Source organism: Moschus berezovskii, chromosome 6 (assembly GCF_049115385.1).
Source record: "Moschus berezovskii isolate FMDL1 chromosome 6, NW_MosBer_1.0, whole genome shotgun sequence".
Classification (NCBI taxonomy): domain Eukaryota; kingdom Metazoa; phylum Chordata; class Mammalia; order Artiodactyla; family Moschidae; genus Moschus; species Moschus berezovskii.
The window spans coordinates 47,600,231-47,619,705 of NC_142465.1; the positions used below are offsets into that span (position 1 = coordinate 47,600,231).

General features: G+C 41.8%; 1 protein-coding gene across 4 annotated transcripts in view; it reads left to right on the forward strand.

Moving 5' to 3' along the window:
* The window catches only part of PTPRB (protein tyrosine phosphatase receptor type B), a 126,019-nt gene that overhangs the window by 68,869 nt on the left and 37,675 nt on the right, over positions 1-19,475 (forward strand). For all 4 annotated transcript variants that reach the window (XM_055396780.2, XM_055396781.2, XM_055396782.2 and 1 more), the window contains 7 exons: positions 1,294-1,557; positions 2,091-2,354; positions 3,180-3,443; positions 7,158-7,427; positions 12,120-12,383; positions 15,886-16,149; positions 17,105-17,386. In XM_055396780.2, coding sequence (XP_055252755.2) covers positions 1,294-1,557; positions 2,091-2,354; positions 3,180-3,443; positions 7,158-7,427; positions 12,120-12,383; positions 15,886-16,149; positions 17,105-17,386 — 1,872 coding nt within the window. The remainder of the gene's footprint in view (positions 1-1,293; positions 1,558-2,090; positions 2,355-3,179; positions 3,444-7,157; positions 7,428-12,119; positions 12,384-15,885; positions 16,150-17,104; positions 17,387-19,475) is intronic.

Consider the following 19,475-nt stretch of genomic DNA (forward strand, 5'->3'; position numbering starts at 1 on the left):
TTATAAAATCCAGTTATGCCAAATAGTAATTAATCTGGGACCTACTTTTGAATTAAAATACAGCCCCAAATAAAAAAATAGAATATCTGTGATATCATGCTCTAAATACAGAACTGGCTTATTTTACAGTGCTCCTGTTAACAAGCATTCATGGATTGATTGATCAACTGAGAGGAAAACTATAGGTTCTTAAAATTGTTTATTTATATAGTTATGGGGAACGTCAGATGCACAACATTGAATTAATCATATTTCTTGGCTCAGGATCTTATGTGTCAGTTGCCACGTTGCCAGTTTTGTTTTTTAGGCATTTAATTAACAATTTTAAATAATTTAATATGTACATCGGAAAGCACTACCCAGAACAAAAGCTAGGGACTTAATAATCTACATCAGATCATGAGATTCCCTCCTCATTAATCCATCCCACAATAGCCATCATCTCGACTCCTATTTTTCTCTCTTGCCTTCCATGTTGTAATTTTATTATTTATGTAATCCTAAAATTATATATTTTTAAAATTTTCAGTTGTTTTGATATAAAATAGGTATTTTCATGCAATATGTTATCTTCTGGGACTTAGATTTCTTTCAGTTAATATTAAATTCATCCATATTTTGTATTTGCTATTAAGGACAAGAAATCCAGATTTTTGTGTTTTGAGTTAAGAAAAATTAACTATGACTTCCATACACTATTTCACTGTGTTTATTTGCCAGTTCATTCAGTCAGTCTTCTGTGAATGAGCCACCTCCCTCACACTGGGTTTTATCAGGTTTTTAACCATAGGGATGTAAAATGGTATTTTACCATGGCCCTAGCTAGCATTTCCTCGATCAGCAATGATGCTGAACGTATTTTCATGTATCAATTACCACATGTCCTTCCTCTTCCATTTTCTTTTGGATTGCAAGTATTCATGTTGGTAACTTATTGTCATATATTGAGTTGCCAAGGTATGCTGAAATTATTAATGTCATTGCCGTCATTTATATTAATCATCAGTTATTACATTTAATGTTCCATCTTGTACAAGACACTTTATATAGGCTAACAATAGGATTAGAATTCATTCTTCAGGTTCTGTAAAAAATGATCCATTTAATGACTCCAAATAGTGTAACAATCTTTCCTCTCCAGAAATTTGTGATCTGAAGGTCTAAGATTTTTTCTTTTAAATGCACACAATAAAAATCTGCTCACTTTCCTTTATCATCTGAGATTGTCACCTGTGATCAATGACTCCCTCAGAATCATTCTATATCTAGCTATTTTCTGTTCTCTTTTTTCAGTGCCTAACAAGGTCCAGGGAGTCAGTATCAGCAACTCGGCCAGGAGTGACTATTTAAAGGTGTCCTGGGTACATGCCTCTGGAGACTTCGATCACTATGAAGTCACCATTAAAAACAAAAACAACTTCATTCAAACAAAAAGCATTCCCAAGTCTGAAAACGAGTGTATATTTGTTAAGCTAGTCCCTGGACGGTTGTACAGTGTTACTGTTAGTACGAAAAGTGGACAATATGAAGCCAGTGAACAAGGGAATGGAAGAACAAGTAAGTGGAAAGATTGCAAAATTTGATGGTTGGTTGGGACTATAAAGGTCATTGAGTATATAATTCATCTGAACTTTGAATTTTATCTACTTACTGATCAGTAAATTATATTCCCAGTTAGTCTCACTTGGAACTAACATCATTCAGCCAAGCCAGGACCTTGTAATCACAGAATATTTATTGACAGATAAAAGCAGGCATAGTGGACAAGCAGGAAAGCCAAATTTCACATTTTTCTTCCCTGTCCTCCTGCATCATGCATTTAAAGTTCTAGACATCTTGTTTCATCTTACGATTGAGATCATAACTCATTTTATAATTATATTCTACCAACACTTAGCATATAAGATTTATGTAAGGAAAAAAATTACAATTTTAATAGTGGCTTCCAATTTTTCTTGTTTAATTATGCTTGAAGTCGCTGATGTGGTTTATTTGGGGAAAAGAGATGTTTGCCAGTTCTGTGAATGTGATTCATAAATTATTGTGGAGTAAACTCTAATCAGTCACTTTCTCGAAATGTCTTCTTGCAGTCCCAGAGGCTGTTAAGGATCTCATGCTGAAGAACAGGAGCACCGAGGACCTTTGGGTGACTTGGGCACGAGCTGATGGGGATGTCGACCAGTACGAGATCCAGCTGCTCTTCAACGACATGAAAGTATTTCCTCCTTTTCACCTTGTCAGTACTGCAGCCGAATATCGGTTCACCTCCCTCACACCAGGGCGCAAGTATAAAATTCTTGTCTTGACGATCAGTGGAGATGTCCAGCAGTCAGCCTTCATTGAGGGCTTCACAGGTAATTGGAAATCCGGCTCTTGAACCTGACTCGATAGAGTGGTGTATTTAGCATGTTGGGTAGCCAAGTGTTTTGGTTGCGGATTTGAAGGGCTAAGGGGTAAGGCAGGAGTGGCAAGAAAGGAGAAGTTTATCTCGATAATGACAATGATGTTGTCCAAGCTGGTTTAACAAAACTGAAGTATGACGTAGGGAAGAAGAAAAGTTTCTGGGAAAAAAAGCACTGAGTTGATGTGAATAGCTGTTGCCTGTGAGTCACACAAATTAAGTAGAAATAACTGGGTTCGTTGGTTGGTCGGTCAGTCGGTCAGTTAGTTGGTTGTGTATTCCTTCTTTGGAACTCTGTTGGGAGTGTTGCTATAACAGCTAACATTTATAAAGAGTTTTCTGTGAATTGGACCCACAGCAAAGAACTTTATGTATAAATTTTGTTCAATCCCAACAATTTCATGGACTGGTTACTATTATTATCACTGCTGTTTTTCTGATGAGGAAATTGAAACTTACAGGGGTTGAGTAATTTGCCTATAGTCCCACAGCTAGTCAATGAAGAAACCAGACTTGGACCAAGACAGTCTCACTAGCTACCTTTTGTATAACTGGCATTCTTCATTTCCACTCACTGGGCTTAGTGTCCCTCTAAATTTCCCCTGTCAACTTCAGCTCAAGCAGAAAAGTCAGAGAAAAACGGTAGACTGATAGCAATTTTTTCATATGTATTCTTTCAGTAGATGCCAAAAGGTAGGAAGCATGAAAATTTTAGTTGAAAATTTCCACAACTCATTCTCTAAGTGATTTTTTTTTTTTATTTACTGTCTTTTCTTAGTTCCTAGTGTGGTCAAAAATATTCACATTTCTCCCAGTGGGGCAACAGATAGCCTGACAGTGAACTGGACTCCTGGTGGGGGTGATGTGGATTCCTATGTGGTGTCAGCATTCAGGCAGAATCAAATGGTCGAGTCTCAGACTGTCCTCAAGCACGTCTCTGAGCACACGTTCCAGAGGCTGGAAGCTGGCGAGCAGTACCGGATTGTGATCGCTTCTGTCAGCGGGTCCCAGAAGAACCAGATCGATGTGCTTGGGCGGACAAGTAAGTGTCCACCTGGAAAAGGGCCAGATAGTTCTCCAGGGCCATTCACAAATGGACAATATCCAAATTCAAAACCACTAAATTTATATAGTTAAATGTGGTTTCAAGAGCTTTTCTCATATTTTTTTCTGTGCATTTTCCTTTTTCAATAGAGATGTTCAAAGCAAATGAAAGGTAATTCAAAACCAAATCATATGAATAGATTTTTTTCTCACCCAAGGAATATAAATAGCTGATTTTCTAATCTATGCATTTTTCAAAAGTTTACTCCTTTCTATAAATTCTTTAAAGAAAAATACACTTATGTCATCTATTTCATTTGTGATAAATTAATAATATTCTATTTATTTATATTAGTGCATGCTAAGTCACTTCAGTCATGTCCAACTCTTTGCGACCCCATGAAGGAGCCCACCAGGCTCCTCTGTCCATGGGATTCTCAGGCAAGAATACTGGGGTGGGTTACCATGTCCTCCTCCAGAGGATCTTCCTGACCAGGGACTAAACCCATGTCTCTTATATCTCCTGCCTTGGCAGGCAGGTTCTTTACCACTAGCACCACCTGGGAAGCCCATTTATTTATATATTAATCAGTTCAGTTCAGTCACTCAATCATGTCCAACTTTTTGCAACTCCATGGGCTGCAGCACACCAGGCCTCCCTGTCATCACCAACTCCTGGAACCTGTTCAAATTCGTGTCCATCAAGTCGGTGATGCAATCCAACCACCTCATCCTCCGTCATCCCCTTCTCCTCCCTCCTTCAGTCTTTCCCAGCATCAGGGTCTTTTCCAGTGAGTCAGTTCTTCACATCAGGTGGCCAAAGTATTGGAGTTTCAGCTTCAGCATCAGTCCTTCCAGTGAATATTCAGGACCGATTTCCTTTAGGATTGACTGGTTTGATCTCCTTGCAGTCCAAGGGACTCTCAAGAGTCTTCTCCAACACCACAGTTCAAAAGCATCAATTCTTTGGCACTCAGCTTTCTTTATTGTCCAACTCTCACATCTGTACATGACAACTGGCAAAACCATAGCTTTGACCAGGCGGGACTTTGTCAGCAAAGTTCTCTGCTTTTTAATATGCTGTCTAGGTTTGTCATAGCTTTTCTTCTAAGGAGTAAGCATCTTTTAATTTCATGGTTGCAGTCACCATCTGCATTTATATTAATAACACTATTCATATAGTGCTTTCAAAATAAAAATAAGCTAGAAGCACCCTGTAAATACCAGTCCCTAAAATAATCCTTAGGGACTTTCCTGGTGGTCCAGTGTTTAAGACTTCACCTTCCAATGCAGGGATCCTTGGTCAGGGAGCTAAGATCCCGCATACTTCAGAGCCAGAAAACCAAAACATAAAACAGAAGCAATATTGAAACAAATTCAATAAAGACTTTTAAAATGGTCCAGTCCACATCAAAAAAAGATCTTAAAGAAAAAATTAATAAAATGATCTTTAGCCACACTACAAGGTAGAGATCATTATCTTCATTTTATAGATGATGAAAGTAAGGCTCAGAAAGTTTATGAAACATTATCAAGGATACATGTAGTAAGACCTAGAACTATAATTCACATATAAGTGTCTCTGACTCCAAACCTCATGGTCTTTCTACCACAACACAATATGTGCTAGATATCTTCTACCCTCATGACCATTTATTTAGTTGTGGGGCCTGGGCCTCTGTACTGTGCCCTGCCTGTCTCTATTTATAAGTATCTCCAACTATATGTCAAGCACTATGTTAGAAAGTGGGAACTTAACAGCAAGATAGAGCCCTTGATCAAAGAAGTCTACAATCTAGAGAAGGAAGCAGAGAAGTGAAAAGGCAATTACAGTACAACATAATACTTGTTAAAATAAAAGTAAAAATGGGATATTATAGAAGCAAACAAAAAGAGTTGGGGGTCTTGCCTGGTGGGCCAATGGCTAAGACTCCATGCTCCCAATACAGGGGGCCTGGGTTCAATTCCTGGTCAGGGAACTAGATCCTACATGCCGCTACATGCCACAGCGAAAGATCCTGCATCCTGCAACTAAGACCTGGCACTGCCAAACCAATCAATAAATAAAATAAATATTTTAGGAAAAAAAGAGTCAGGGAAGGCTTCCAGGAGAAAGTAACATTTAAAAAGACACTAGGAAATCATCCTGGTGAAGTATATGTTGATCTGGTTCAAGCAGAAAAGTGAAGGCCTGGACGGAAGAGGATGCATGGCACATTTGAGGAGCTGCTGCTGCTGCTGCTGCTAAGTCACTTCAGTCATGTCTGACTCTGTGTGACCCCATAGACGGAAGCCCACCAGGCTCCCCCGTCCCTGGGATTCTCCAGGCAAGAACACTGGAGTGGGTTGCCATTTCCTTCTCCAATGTGTGAAAGTGAAAAGTGAAAGTGAAGTCGCTCAGTCGTGTCCGACCCTTAGTGACCCCACGGACTGCAGCCTACCAGGCTCCTCCATCCATGGGATTTTCCAGGCAAGAGTACTGGAGTGGCTTGCCATTGCCTTCTCCGATTTGAGGAGCTACACACCATTATTTCTAGAATAAAGATGTGAGCCACGTGGCCAAGTAGGTAGATGGACCTAATTGCCAAGGGCCTCATTGTTAAGGTTATAGAATTACAGAGAGCCGTGAAGGGCCGTCAGCATTGTGTGCTATGAGAATCTGCCAAACACTGCAGTTTGGAGCAGTGGGACATGAGGAAACTCTGGTCAAGAGACACTTGCAGTGCCGTGAGTGAGAAATGACAGTGTCCTAGGCTAGTGCAGTAGAGAAAGGGAGAAGTGGAGAGACCAAAGAGATGTAAGATTTAAGATGCAGGAATGACAGGATTCATGCTTGATTATGTAGAAAGGTAAGGGTGACAAGTCGAGTTTCTGACTTGGACCAAGAGATAGAAACAAAAAGCACTAAGGAGGTGATGGAAGGGAGATGAGGAGTTTGATTTGGGCATCTTGAGAGCTGGGAGTCTGTGGAACATCCAGAGAGGAATGTCATTTGCAAAACTATAAGAGAGATCTGAACTGAGTGTAAATCTGGGAGTCATCACCACATGGGTGACAATTCAAATCGTGGGTGGATGAGATCTCTTGAGGAGATTGGGCAGAATGAGAAAAAAATATAAGCATAGAACACTAAATATTATTAATAAACATTCCTATCTGGCCTTTCACATCAGAAGCCGTAGGTCAAAGACTGTTATATGCTAGTGCTTAGGTCAAGGCTTGAAGCTTTGACATGAGTTAATCTTGGGAAGGAAAGTCTAAACAAACAACATAATTCAGTCATCCAAACTATATTCATTGAATGTAAGTTTGTTCAGCATTCTTCCACTTTGTAAATACTTAGATATGTATCACTCCGCGTATCTATTAGTGTCACTCTCACTAATTTTTCTACTTGTTTGACTTCAAGATCCTTTCTAAATCAGAGGGGGAAAAATAGAGAATCTAAGCAGTTATATGGATAATTCAGGTCAAGAAATACTGGGTTGGCCCCAAAAGTCCATTTCATAGGGTGTTACAGAAAAATCTGAACAAGCTTTTTGGCCAGACCAATACTCTCTCCGAAGGGCACAAGAAGAGTGTCAATGCAACCATGAAGCATCATCTTCCATCTGCAGTTGATTTAGGGAAGTTTATCTCAATTGATTACTTTGCCCTAAGTGATGGAACCTGATTCTCTCTCTCTCTCTCTTTTTTTTTTTTTTTTTTGCAGTTCCAGCGTCTGTCCAGGGAATAACTGCAGACAATGCATACAGTAGTCATTCCTTAATAGTAAGTTGGCAAAAAGCTGTTGGCATGGCAGAAAGATATGATATCCTACTTCTGAGTGAAAATGGGATCCTCCTAAGTAACATATCAGAGGCAGCCACCACGAAGCACCACAAGTTTGAAGACCTAACACCAGGAAAGAAGTACAAGATACAGATCCTAACCGTCAGCGGAGGCCTCTTGAGCAAGGAAGCCCAAACAGAAGGCCGAACAGGTAATTCGCGCAGCTTACTGTTTTGTGCAAGATACATCCTTGTCTGCCATTCCTTAAGAACCGCAGACTCAAAGGGATGAAGTAACATTGGGAGATGAAGTCTATTTCTTGACACAGCAGAACATTCATGGTGATCTGCCACTTCCACACCAGCTGCCCTGTTCACACAGCCTTCAGCTCGCCACACTCCAATTCAAGATTCTTCATCAAAAATGACTCTGTTCATTTCTTATTGTTGCTGTAATATATTGTCACTAACTTTGTAGCTCAAACAACAGAAATATATCATCTTACAGTTCTGTAGATCAAAATCAGAAAATAAGTCTCATGGCATTAAAATCAAGGTGTCAGGTCACAGAAGGGCTGTTTCTATTCTAGAGACTTTATGGGGAGAATCTATGCCTTGCCTTTTCAGTTCTAGAGGTCACTCACATTTCTTCCAGGAGTGACTTCACTCCAACTTCTCTGCTCTTCTGCCTCCTTCTTCCATCTTTTATGGACTCTTGTGATTCCATTGGTCACCACCTGGACAATCCCGAATAATCTTGTCACCTCAAGATCCTTGACTCAATCACACTTGCAAAGTCCATTTTGCCACAGAAAGTAACATATTCACAGGTTCTGGAGATCAGGACATGGATGTCTTGGGGGGCCGTTATTCAGACAGCACCACTGGTCTAATGATTATTTATTTATTAAATACCTAAGTCTGAAAGGACTTTCCTGGTACCTCAGAGGGTACAGAATCTGCCTGCAATGCAGGAGAGCTGGGTTTGATCCCTGGGTTGGGAAGATCCCCTGGAGAAGGGAACGGCTACCCACTCTAGTATTCTTGCCTGGAGAATCCCATGGACAGAGGACCCTGGTGGGCTACAGTCCATGGGGTCACAAAGAGTTGGACATGACTGAGCAGCTGTATGTGTTGCTAAGTCACTTCAGTCATGTCCGACTCTTTGTGCCCCCTTGGAATGTAGCCTGCTAGGGTCCTCTGTCCATGGGATTCACCAGCCAAGAATACTGGAGTGGGCTGCCATATTCTTCTCCAGGGGATCTTCCCAATCCAGGGATCAAACCCACATCTCTTAAGTCTCCTGCATTGGCAGGCGGGTTCTTTACCACTAGCGCCACCTGGGAAGCCGGGCAACTGAACAGCTAACACACACTTTCACTAGGTCTGAAAGGGTTTGATGTTGATAGGAACATAAATTAGGTATGCTTCTATCCTGAAAGAGGTGACTGACACTTGGGGGAGACAGACATGTGGACAAATAAAGACAATACGTTGTGATAAAGGTTGTATATGAGACAGGAAGGTCCAGCATCAAGGGGAGCGTGGAAGAGGTGGCATTGGGAAGTCTTAAAAGTGACTTTTCAGTACTGTCATGAAGGATGAAACAATTACCCACATGGAGAAAAACCAGAAGGCCACCGGTGTAGACAGATGACTGTGTGCACAACACAGGGAGGTGTGAGAGGAGCAGTGAGGTTTTGTGGTAACTGAAGTGTGTCTTACAGGGTGGTGTGAGGCTGGAAAGGTAGGTTGGGGCCAGATTAGAGAGTGCCTGGTGTGCCTTCCTCAGGAATTTATGTTTCATCTTATGAAATAAAGAAGATAATAAAAATTTTTTCAGCCAGAGAGTGGATGTTTTGTAATAAAAATGTGTACTTTAAAAACAAGATAAATCAAATGGCAGTGGGGAATAGGATTGAATGGAGGAGAGACCAGAGGTGAGAAGACCAGTTCATTAATGCACTTGTTATGAAGCACCTACTATGTGTGTGAGGCACTATTTAAGTGTTGGATACACGGAAATGAGTAAAACAAATCCTCGTGGTCATGAAGCTTATCTTCTAGCAGAGAAGAAAGGCAATAAACAAAGAGGTAAAAAATAGAATAGGATACTTGTGGACACAGCGGCGGGAAGGAGAGGGTAGGACAAATTGAGAAAGCAGCATTGACATTTATATACTATCGTGTGTATATATATCATGACATGTATACACTGTCAGGGGTAAAACAGATAGCTAGTGGGAAGCTGCTGAATAACACAGGGAGTCCAGCCTGGTGCTCTGTGGTGACTTAGAAGAATGAGATAAGAAGGGGAGGGAGACTCAAGAGGGAGGGTATATTACTTATATATATATAATTTGCATTGTTATATGGCAGAAACCAACACAACATTATAAAGTAATTATCCTCTAATTAAAAACTAAAAGTAAAGTATATAGTAGGTTAGATGGTAATGAATACTTAGGAGAGAACTTCCCTGGTAGCTCAGCTGGTGAAGAATCCGCCTGCAATGCAGGAGATCCCAGTTCGATTCCTGGGTCAGGAAGATCCCGTGAAGAAGGAAATGGCTACCCACTCCAGTACTCTGGTGTGGAGAATTCCATGCTCTGAATAGTCCATGGGGTCACAAAGAGTCGGACATGACTAAGCAACTTTCACTTTTCACTGAGAAGAAAATTAAAGCAGGAAAGTGGGTTAGCAAGTGTTAGAAGCTTAACGTTTTAGATAGTACAGTCCTGAAAGGTTTTGTCGAGAGGGTGACAGTTGAGTAAAAATTAAAAAATTTTTTTAAAGAGAGAAAAAGGAAGGATGGTATAGACATTTGGGGAAGAGTATCCCCAAGTAGCACCACCCCAGGTGGTGCTAGAGGTAAAGAACCCACCTGCCAATGCAAGTTAGATGTAAGAGATGCCGGTTCGACCCCTGAGTTATGATGATCCCCTGGAGAAGGGAATGGCAGTCCACTCCAGTATTCTTGCCTAGAGAATCCCATGGACAAAGGAGCCTGGCAGGTTCATGGAGTCACACAGAGTTGGACATGACTGAGCTACTTAGCCCATCCCCAAGTAGAGCAAACAGCAAGGCAAGGATCCTGAGGCAGGAGGGTGGAGGCCAGTTGGAGGAGCAGTAATGAGGCCACTGTTGGCAGTGGTCAGAGCCAGCCAGGTGGTTAGAGCAATGACTGGGATCCTAAGATGATGGCAGTCATAGAAACAATAAGGGTCCAAAGCTAAACTAACTCAGGGGGTGATGGAGAATAGTAGATAAAATGAAGAAATAGTCCTGTGTTAGATAAGATGGCACTGAGTGGCTGAGTGGAGTGTAAGAGGAGAAACAGAAGATTCTAGAGCTTCTACATGGGGCATCTGGTGGAAGATGATTCTATTAATTGACAAAAGAGAAGCAGGAAGAGAGAGTGTCCAGGAAAAAGACACAGGGCTCAGCTCCGGACCAAGTTTGAGATGTCTGGATGATGTGCAGAGAGAGGTCATTGAAAATGGGGACCCACCTCAGAAAAGTGAGCTGGGGATAAAGACTGGGATAAAAAGTCTAGTTAAATTCTCCATGTTTTAGTCTGTTCAGGATTCTGTACTGAGAATACCATAAACCAAATGGTTTAAACAACAGACCTTAATTCTCACAGTTCCGGAGGCTGGAAGGTCAAGGTCAAGACTCCAACAGATTCGGTGTCTGGTGCGGGCCCATTTTCTGACTTGCGGAGAACACCTCCTCACTGTGTCCTCACGTGGCGGGCAAGACAAGAGCACCCTCTGTGGTCTCTTTCATAAGACACTGACCCCACTCACAAGGTCTCCACCCTTAAGACCTAATTATCTCCCACTGACTACACCCGCTAGGTTTCAACGGATGAATTTGGTGAGCGGAGGGAGGAGCACAAACTTGCAGACCGTAGCAGTCTACAAAGTGACTGGGATTGATTGCTGAGCTAATATTATGGATTATGAAGGGGACAGATACCATGGAAAATACCAACTTTTAAGGATCTGGCATCAGGAGAGGGGAAAAGCAAAAGAGCCCGAGAAAGTCTTTGGAGTGGAGAACCCAAGAGAAACTGAGACAGATGTCCTCTTTCTACTGACATCTTAAGACTTCTTGGGTAGCAGGCAGCATCTGTGCCAACAATCTGGAAGCAGGCTGTGTCTGGTGGCTCTTGATCAGGTAGCATGGAAGGCAAAGGGGTTGCAAAATCCTAATGTGAATCTTTTATATATATATAGTTTTGGCTTTTCCTCTTCCTTCTCTTTCCCATTTGTTGTTCAGTCATGTCCAACTCTTTGTGACCTCATGGGCTGTAGCACAGCAGGCTCCTCTGTCCTCCACTGTCTCTTTCCTGTATCCCTAATAGAATTTTCTTCCTGCTTGGTTTTCCTTTCCTTGCCCACTCACTCTCTCCTCCACTCTGCCCTTCCCTCCAATGGTCACTTTTTAGCTTTCAGATGGCACTCAGAGATAGTTTTTTTGTCTCTGATCTAGCTCTTAGTATTGGAAAAACATTTAGTTACACAGGGCAGACTAACATTTACTTTATAAATATTATAAAATATATAAATATATTTTAAATATATTTAAATTATATTATAAATATATATATTTGTATAAATATAAATATTTTAAAATGTCTTTGAATATAGCATTCAATTAGTGTCTTTTTTCCTGTTCTCCTGAGGTTTTGTTTTTTAACATTAACAGTTCCAGCATCAATAATTCACAATATTCAGATTTATTTGCTTTGGGGTCTCCATGAAGTCAGGTACTTTCACAAGCAGGGACCACATGTTTTGAGCCTCTTATTGAAGTGTGGCCATCCAGGCATCAATCTGGGGCTGTGTCAGAAATGTGCCGAAACTCAGTCTCACTCTCTTGCTTCCTGATTTTTCCAGTCCCAGCAGCTGTCACCAATCTGAGGATCACAGAGAACTCCACCCGACACCTGTCCTTTAGCTGGACCCCCTCAGAGGGGGAGCTCAACTCCTACAACATCTTTCTGTACAACCCAGATCGAACTCTTAAGGATCGAGCTCAAGTTGACCCGCAAGTCCAGAGCTTCTCCTTCCAGAACTTGCTACAAGGTCGAATGTACAGAATGGTGATTGTAACTCACAGTGGGGAACTGTCAAATGAGTCTTTCATATTTGGGAGAACAGGTAAGACCTGGACTCAATCTGTAGTGAATAGCAGGGAAATTGTCACAGTACTCACTGGCTTTTCCTTGATTTGATTTTAGTTTCCTACTCTACCCAGGGTGTAGCTTTATATGAAATTTGTGACCTTTATATGAAATTTCTAACCCTAAATCAGACATTTCATTTATATGTCAAAATAGTTTCTGCATTTGTTTCTGCTTTGTTTCCACCGTGTGTTTACCTCATAAGAGTTTGATGGAAAAATGAATCTGGCTCCTCCACTTGCCAGCAAACCCTACAAGAGGGTTATAACACATTGGGTTCGATTCAAACTGTGCTTTTCAACTTTGTGCAAGAAATAGATAGAGTGGAGAGCAGGTGCAAAGGAGGGCAGCTACAAATGGGACAAAAAGCAATGACCGCTGTGAATCAGAAACACAGCACTAGATGCAGTGAACACAAGAGTGCCAGGAAAATGCAAAAGCATCATCTCTGGGTTTCTCATAAGAAACCAAATCTACTTTTTCTCCATTGTTGTTGTCCAGTTGATCAGTCATGTCCAACTCTTTGTGACTCCATGGACCGCAGCATACCTGGCTTCCCTGTCCTTCGCCATCTCCCAGAGCTTGCTCAAACTCATGTCCATCGAGTCGATGGTGCCATCCAACCATCTCATCCTCTGTCGTCCCCCTTCTCCTCCTTCCTTCAATCTTTCCCAGCATCGGAGTCTTTTCTAATGACTTGGCTGTTTGCATCAGGTAGCCAAAGTACTGGAGCTTCAGCTTCAGCATCAGTCCTTCCAAAGAATATTCAGGATTGATTTCCTTTATGATTGACTGGTTTGATCTCCTTGCAGACGAAGGGACTCTCAAGAGTCTTCTCCAACACCACAGTCCAAAAGCAACAATTCTTCCATGCTCAGCCTTCTTTATAGTCCAACTCACATCCATACATGACTACTGGAAAACCATAGCTGTGATTCTACTCATCTTTGTCAGCAAAGTAATATATCTACTCTTTAATATGCTGTCTGGGTTTGTCACAGCTTTTCTTCCAAGAAGCAAGCATCTTTTAATTTTATGGATGCAGTCACCATCTGCAGTGATTTTGGAGCCCCAAAAAATAAAGTTTGTCACTGTTTTCATTGTTTCCCCATCTATTTGCCATGAAGTGATGGGACTAGATGCCATGATCTTAGTTTTTTGAATGCTGAGTTTTAAACCAGCTTTTTCACTCTCCTCTTTCACCTTCATTAAGAGGCTCTTTAGTTCTTCTTCACTTACTGTCATAAGGGTGGTGTCATCTGCATATCTGATATTATTGATATTTCTCCCAGCAATCTTGATTCCAGCTTGTGCTTCTTCCAGCCCAGCCTTCCTCATGATGTACTCTGCATATAAGTTAAATAAGCAGGGTGACAATATACAACCTTGACGTATTCCTTTTCCTATTTGGAACCAGTCTGTTGTTCCATGTCCAGTTCTAACTGTAGCTTCCTGACCTGCATACAGGTTTCTCAAGAAGCAGGTCAGGTGGTCTGGCATTCCCATCTCTTTCAGAATGTTCCACAGTTTCTTGTGATCCACACAGTCAAAGACTTTGGCATAGTCAATGAAGCAGAAATAGATGTCTTTCTGGAACTCTCTTGCTTTCTACATGATCCAGCAGATGTTGGCAATTTGATCTCTGGTGCCTCTGCCTTTTCTAAAACCTGCTTGAACATCTGGGAGTTCACGGTTCACATATTGCTGAAGTCTGGCTTGGAGAATTTTGAGCATGACTTTACTAGCGTGTGAGATGAGTGCAATTGTGCGGTAGTTTGAGCATTCTTTGGCATTGCCTTTCTTTGGGATTGGAATGAAGACTGACCTTTTCCAGTCCTGTGGCCACTGCTGAGTTTTCCAAATTTGCTGGCATATTGAGTGCAGCACTTTCACAGCATCATCTTTTAGGATTTGAAATAGCTCAACTGGAATTCCATCACCTCTACTAGCTTTGCTCGTAGTGATGCTCTCTAAGGTCCACTTGACTTTGCACTCCAAGATGTTTGGCTCTAGGTGAATGACCACACCATCGTGGTTATCTGAGTTATTAAGATCTTTTTCGTATAGTTCTGTGTATTCTTGCCACCTCTTCTGAGTCTATTGTCTCATTTTTCTATTCAACTCTCATTCTCAATTGATAATCATTTTTGAGCACTCTTGTGTGCCAGGCACTGAGCTCACTTCTGGACTAGGACAGCGGACAAGACTTACATGGGTCCCTGACTTCATAGGGGTCTTCATTACCAAAGAGGGAGAAGGGGCAAGATGGCAGATTTTAAAGGAAGATGATTTTGGAATGCCTTCAATCCTCTGAAGGAAAGATGCAGTACATTGTGATGGAGAGTGACTTGGCAAGACTAGACTTGGAGGCCACTTTATACAGAGAAGTCTTCCAGCTGAGACCTCAAGATGGGAGGAGACATGGGAAGAGCTCATTCTAGACACTCAACAGGATTTCTCAGTTTGTCTTCTGAGGGAATGAAAAAGAGCAGCAGGAACTTCCTGGTGGTCCAGTGGTTAGCAATCTGCCTGCCCGTGCAAAAGACTTAGTTTTGATCCCTGGTCTGGGAAGATTCCACATACCACGGGGCAACTAAACCCATGCACCACAACTACTGAAGCCCACACATCCTAGAGCCAGTGCCCTGCAACAAGAGAAGTTGCACCATGAGAAGCTCAAGCACTGCAGAGAAAGTACACGTGTAGTGACAAAGACCCAGAATAGCCAAAAATAAATAAATAAAGAATTTTTTAAAAATAGCAACAGATGAGCCATAAGTAGAATTGCCTAGGTGTTACTGTTTTCAGGGCCATCTGCCTATGCACATGTTCCCTGATCTGCCCATTCATGTTTAAAGTTCCTCCAAATAGGAACAACAGTCTTCACTCTCCAAGGAATCATGAAACTTACATACCCATGGGACAGGTACCAGTCTGACTAACTTATACTGTGGTAGAAATGACTGTCGACACTTCTTTTCCCAATTGAGCTTCCGTCAGTATAGGTTTTTGGGAAGAAAGAACTGAGAGCCTAAAAGAGGATGGAGAGGAAGTAAAGTGGCCCAGAGAAGGGTATTATGGGATGGTGGCCACGAGTAAGATGAGCCAGACTGGAAGAGGCAGGAACCTTTTATGAATACTTGCAGGGTTTTTGATAAGCTAAGTTATAAACTATTTGACCTGTCTTAATTAATCATTTCTGAAAATTTCACTTTATATGTTTATCAGAGGACATGTAGCAAGCATATATTAATAGAAGTCATCTCCTATTGTGCTTTTTTCAATTTGATTTTAATTTGTGCCAGGTCTCTAGACCGCATGCTCTTGAACTCAGGTGACCTGAAATAGAAGCAAGATCTGACTCTACCATAGGTGCTGCTCATCCATACACCCAGCATAGCTCCTGTGTTCATCTGTGGGGCCAGATGCTTTTGTTTCCATCTGTTTTGTGTTCAGTAAAGGTTTTCCCTCTGTTTAAGTCCCAGCCACTGTGAGTAACCTCAAAGGATCCAATCAAAACATGACAGACAGCCTCTGGTTCAGCTGGAGTCCAGCCCCTGGGGACTTCGACTTTTATGAACTGATTCTCTATAACCCTAATGGCACAAAGAAGGAAAACTGGAAAGACAAGGACCTGACAGAGTGGCGTTTTCACAGCCTCGTTCCTGGAAGGAAGTACACTCTGTGTGTGGTAACTCACAGTGGAGACCTCAGCAACAGGGCCACGGGGGAGAGCAGAACAGGTAAGAAGCCCAGTGACCAGTGGCCAAGCACTGGTGGGAAGTAGCTTCCACAGACACGTTTTAATTGTGACCTTATTAATAAGAAATAAAATCAGTGATGTGCTGTGTGCTCACCCCTGAACTTGGGAAGGGTCTATAGTAGAGTGGATAAAGGAGATAGACTTTGGGTAAAAAACAGTTGGGAGGTTGACATAGCTCCTCCACTTACCTGTGTGAAACTGGGCAGGTCACCGAGCACCTCTAAGCCTCAGCTTTCTTATCTGTAAAATGGGGATGGTCGTATATATCATCATTAAAGTACTGTGAGCAGTGGGTTTTTTTTGGGGGGGGTGCTGTGCTAGGTCTTTGTTGCTGCACTCAGGCTTTCTCTAGTTGTGGTATGAAGGCTTCTCAGCTTCTCGTTGCGGGGGCTTCTCTTGTTGCACAGCACTGACTCTAGAGCCCACCGGCTTCAGGGCTTAGTTGCTTCTCAGTATGTGGAATCTTCTGACCAGGGATTGAACCTGTGTCCCCCTGCATTGGCAGGTGGATTCTTAATAACCAGGGAAGTCCAGCAGAGCTTTCTAAATATTTCTTGGGCACACACAGATAACATTGATATCTGTGTGCCACCCTGGAGTCAATGAACAAGGCTGTCTCAGTTGGATGTAATTGTTAACTCCAGCCTTCACTTTCATACTTATAAACCATTCAAGGCTCACTCATGCTCCATAGCACCCTGGTTAAAAAAAAAAACAAAAAACTGATTATAAAAATTAAACAAAATGTACATAAAACATTTGAGAACAGTGTCTTACACATAGTAAAGACTATAAATGGAAGCTTTTATTATTATGGTATCGTATTACCTCTTCCTACAAAGTACATTAAATGTATGTCTGATTTCACTGAGCTATCTTATTTGTGTATGGTGCAGAAATAATTGCATGATTTTTTCACTTTCTCGTACATATAGCCCCAAGTCCTCCCAGTCTTATGTCATTTGCTGATGTTACAAACACATCATTGGCCATCACCTGGAAAGGGCCACCAGACTGGACAGACTATGATGACTTTGAGCTGCAGTGGTTCCCCAGAGATGCCATCACAGTCTTCAACCCCTACAGCAACAGAAAATCAGAAGGACGCATTGTGCATGGTCTTCGTCCAGGGAGATCTTATCAATTTAGCGTCAAGACTGTCAGTGGTGATTCCTGGAAAACCTACAGCAAGCCAATTTTTGGATCTGTGAGGACAAGTATGACATGTTTTGCTACTCTTGGTTCTCAGATGAAATGGGGAGGTAGTATGTGTTGCAACATCTTATTGCATTGGGGCTTGGTTTAAATTCACATTTTTACCTGGAATTGGTTAGATTTGAATTCAGACAGTTCTACATAGATTTATTCATTTATTCAGCTTTAACAAGAAGAAATCATCTCTGCCTTCATGGAACTTACAACTCAGTGGGAGGTACTATCATTAAAAAGACATTTTGGGTGTGATGAAGTATTTGGCACTAGAAAAACACATGGCAAAGACATCTGACCCAATACAAGGGAACTTCCTAGAAAGAGAAGCATCCAAATCAAAACTTAAGGAAAGGGTAAGACATGCAGGTGGAGATGAGGAAAGAAGTAAAGATATTCCTGGTAGAGAGAATAAAAGATTCTAAAACCAGGCAGGAGACAGAAATAGAAAGGAGTTCAGTTGACCAGAAGATAAAAGGTAAGGATTAGGAAAATCAGGTCGTGAAATGTCTTGCGAGCCATGGTAATGACTTTAAACCTCAATCCATTGGACCACTGAAGGCTTTTTGACTGAGATATAATAGATTTGCATTTTATAAAAGTCACTGTGGGGGTGGTACAGAGAATGGATTGAAAGGGGCAAACTAGAAGCAGAGGGACTGGTTAGAACATAATGCTGTAAATTCTAAGGATGAAAATACCTCAGTGATAAAATATATATCAGTTTCTTCCCCAAGACATTTTGAGATAAGTACCACAAATAAAGAAACAGAAGTTCTTGGTATAGGAACCTCAATCCAAATATTTATTGCTCAATGCTGCTGAGTCACTTCAGTCGTGTCCGACTCTGTGTGACCCCATAGACAGAAGCCCACCAGGCTCCCCCATCCCTGGGATTCTCCAGGCAAGAACACTGGAGTGGGCTGCCATTTCCTTCTCCAATGTGTGAAAGTGAAAAGTGAAAGTGAAGTCGCTCAGTCGTGTCCGACCCTTAGCGACCCCACGGACTGCAGCCCACCAGGCTCCTCCATCCATGGGATTTTCTAGGCAATAGTACTGGAGTGGCTTGCCATTGCCTTCTCCGTTATTGCTCAATAATACCCAGTAAATGTAGATTCAGAGATCAGGCCAGACAGTTATTGGTTATTGATAAAATACAAAGCTGAAAATTAGAAATTTAAGCCAGTAGCTGTTTTGTTAATTCAACAAACATTCATGCTACAGTGGTTTTAATTGTGTTTTATCCAAAGACTAGTTTGGAATCAGATAACTGAGTGTTGAGAGAAACATGTGAAAAAGAACTAAGACTTCTCATTTATAGCAAGATCAGGAGTTTTCAGTGGCTGACTATAGGCTGTGGAATTGAATGCCAAGTGTTCAAAGAACTCAGTTGAGGCTGGGCTGGTCAGATCACATCTGGAGAGTTATATCCAGTCCTAGATGCTAGAATGTAAGACAGGCATTTACCAAATGGGGCTTGCTCAAGAGGAGAGCGGCCACCACCAAGAGGGACTTGATAATGAGCTTCATGGGGAGTGGCGGAGTGAACTTTGTGGATTGCATTAGTTAGGATCAGGTTTGGCTGTGGGTAACAGAAAACCCGAGATAACAGAGGATTAAACAAAACAGACGTCAAGAATTCTCATGTAAAATCTTGCCAGTGCCCCATGTCTTGCAAAAACATTCCAGCCGTGATAAACCCCGTGCATGGCTCCACCAGCCATGCCTCCTATCCCCACCCTTGATGCCCAGGTTCATGGTTGTCTCTGCCTAAAGTGCCTCTTTCCCAGTATCTTGGTGAAGTGTCATCTCTACCAGAAAGGCTTTGCTGAGTCCTGCCCAGCACTAACGCCAGCAACAGGAAGTTGTCTCTTACTCCATAGAGCATCCTCTTCCCCATCTCGTTTCTACCTTGTATTTTGTTTAGGACTCATCTCACTTTCCGAGAGGTTACAGCTAATATCTTATTCATTTCTATACTGTTCACAGACCCTAGAAGGGCACTTTGTATGCAGTAGATACTCATTTCTTAGTCAATTGGAGACCTGACCTGAGTCTTTGTAGACAAGCAGGACTTAGAGGTAAAAAGGAGAGAGA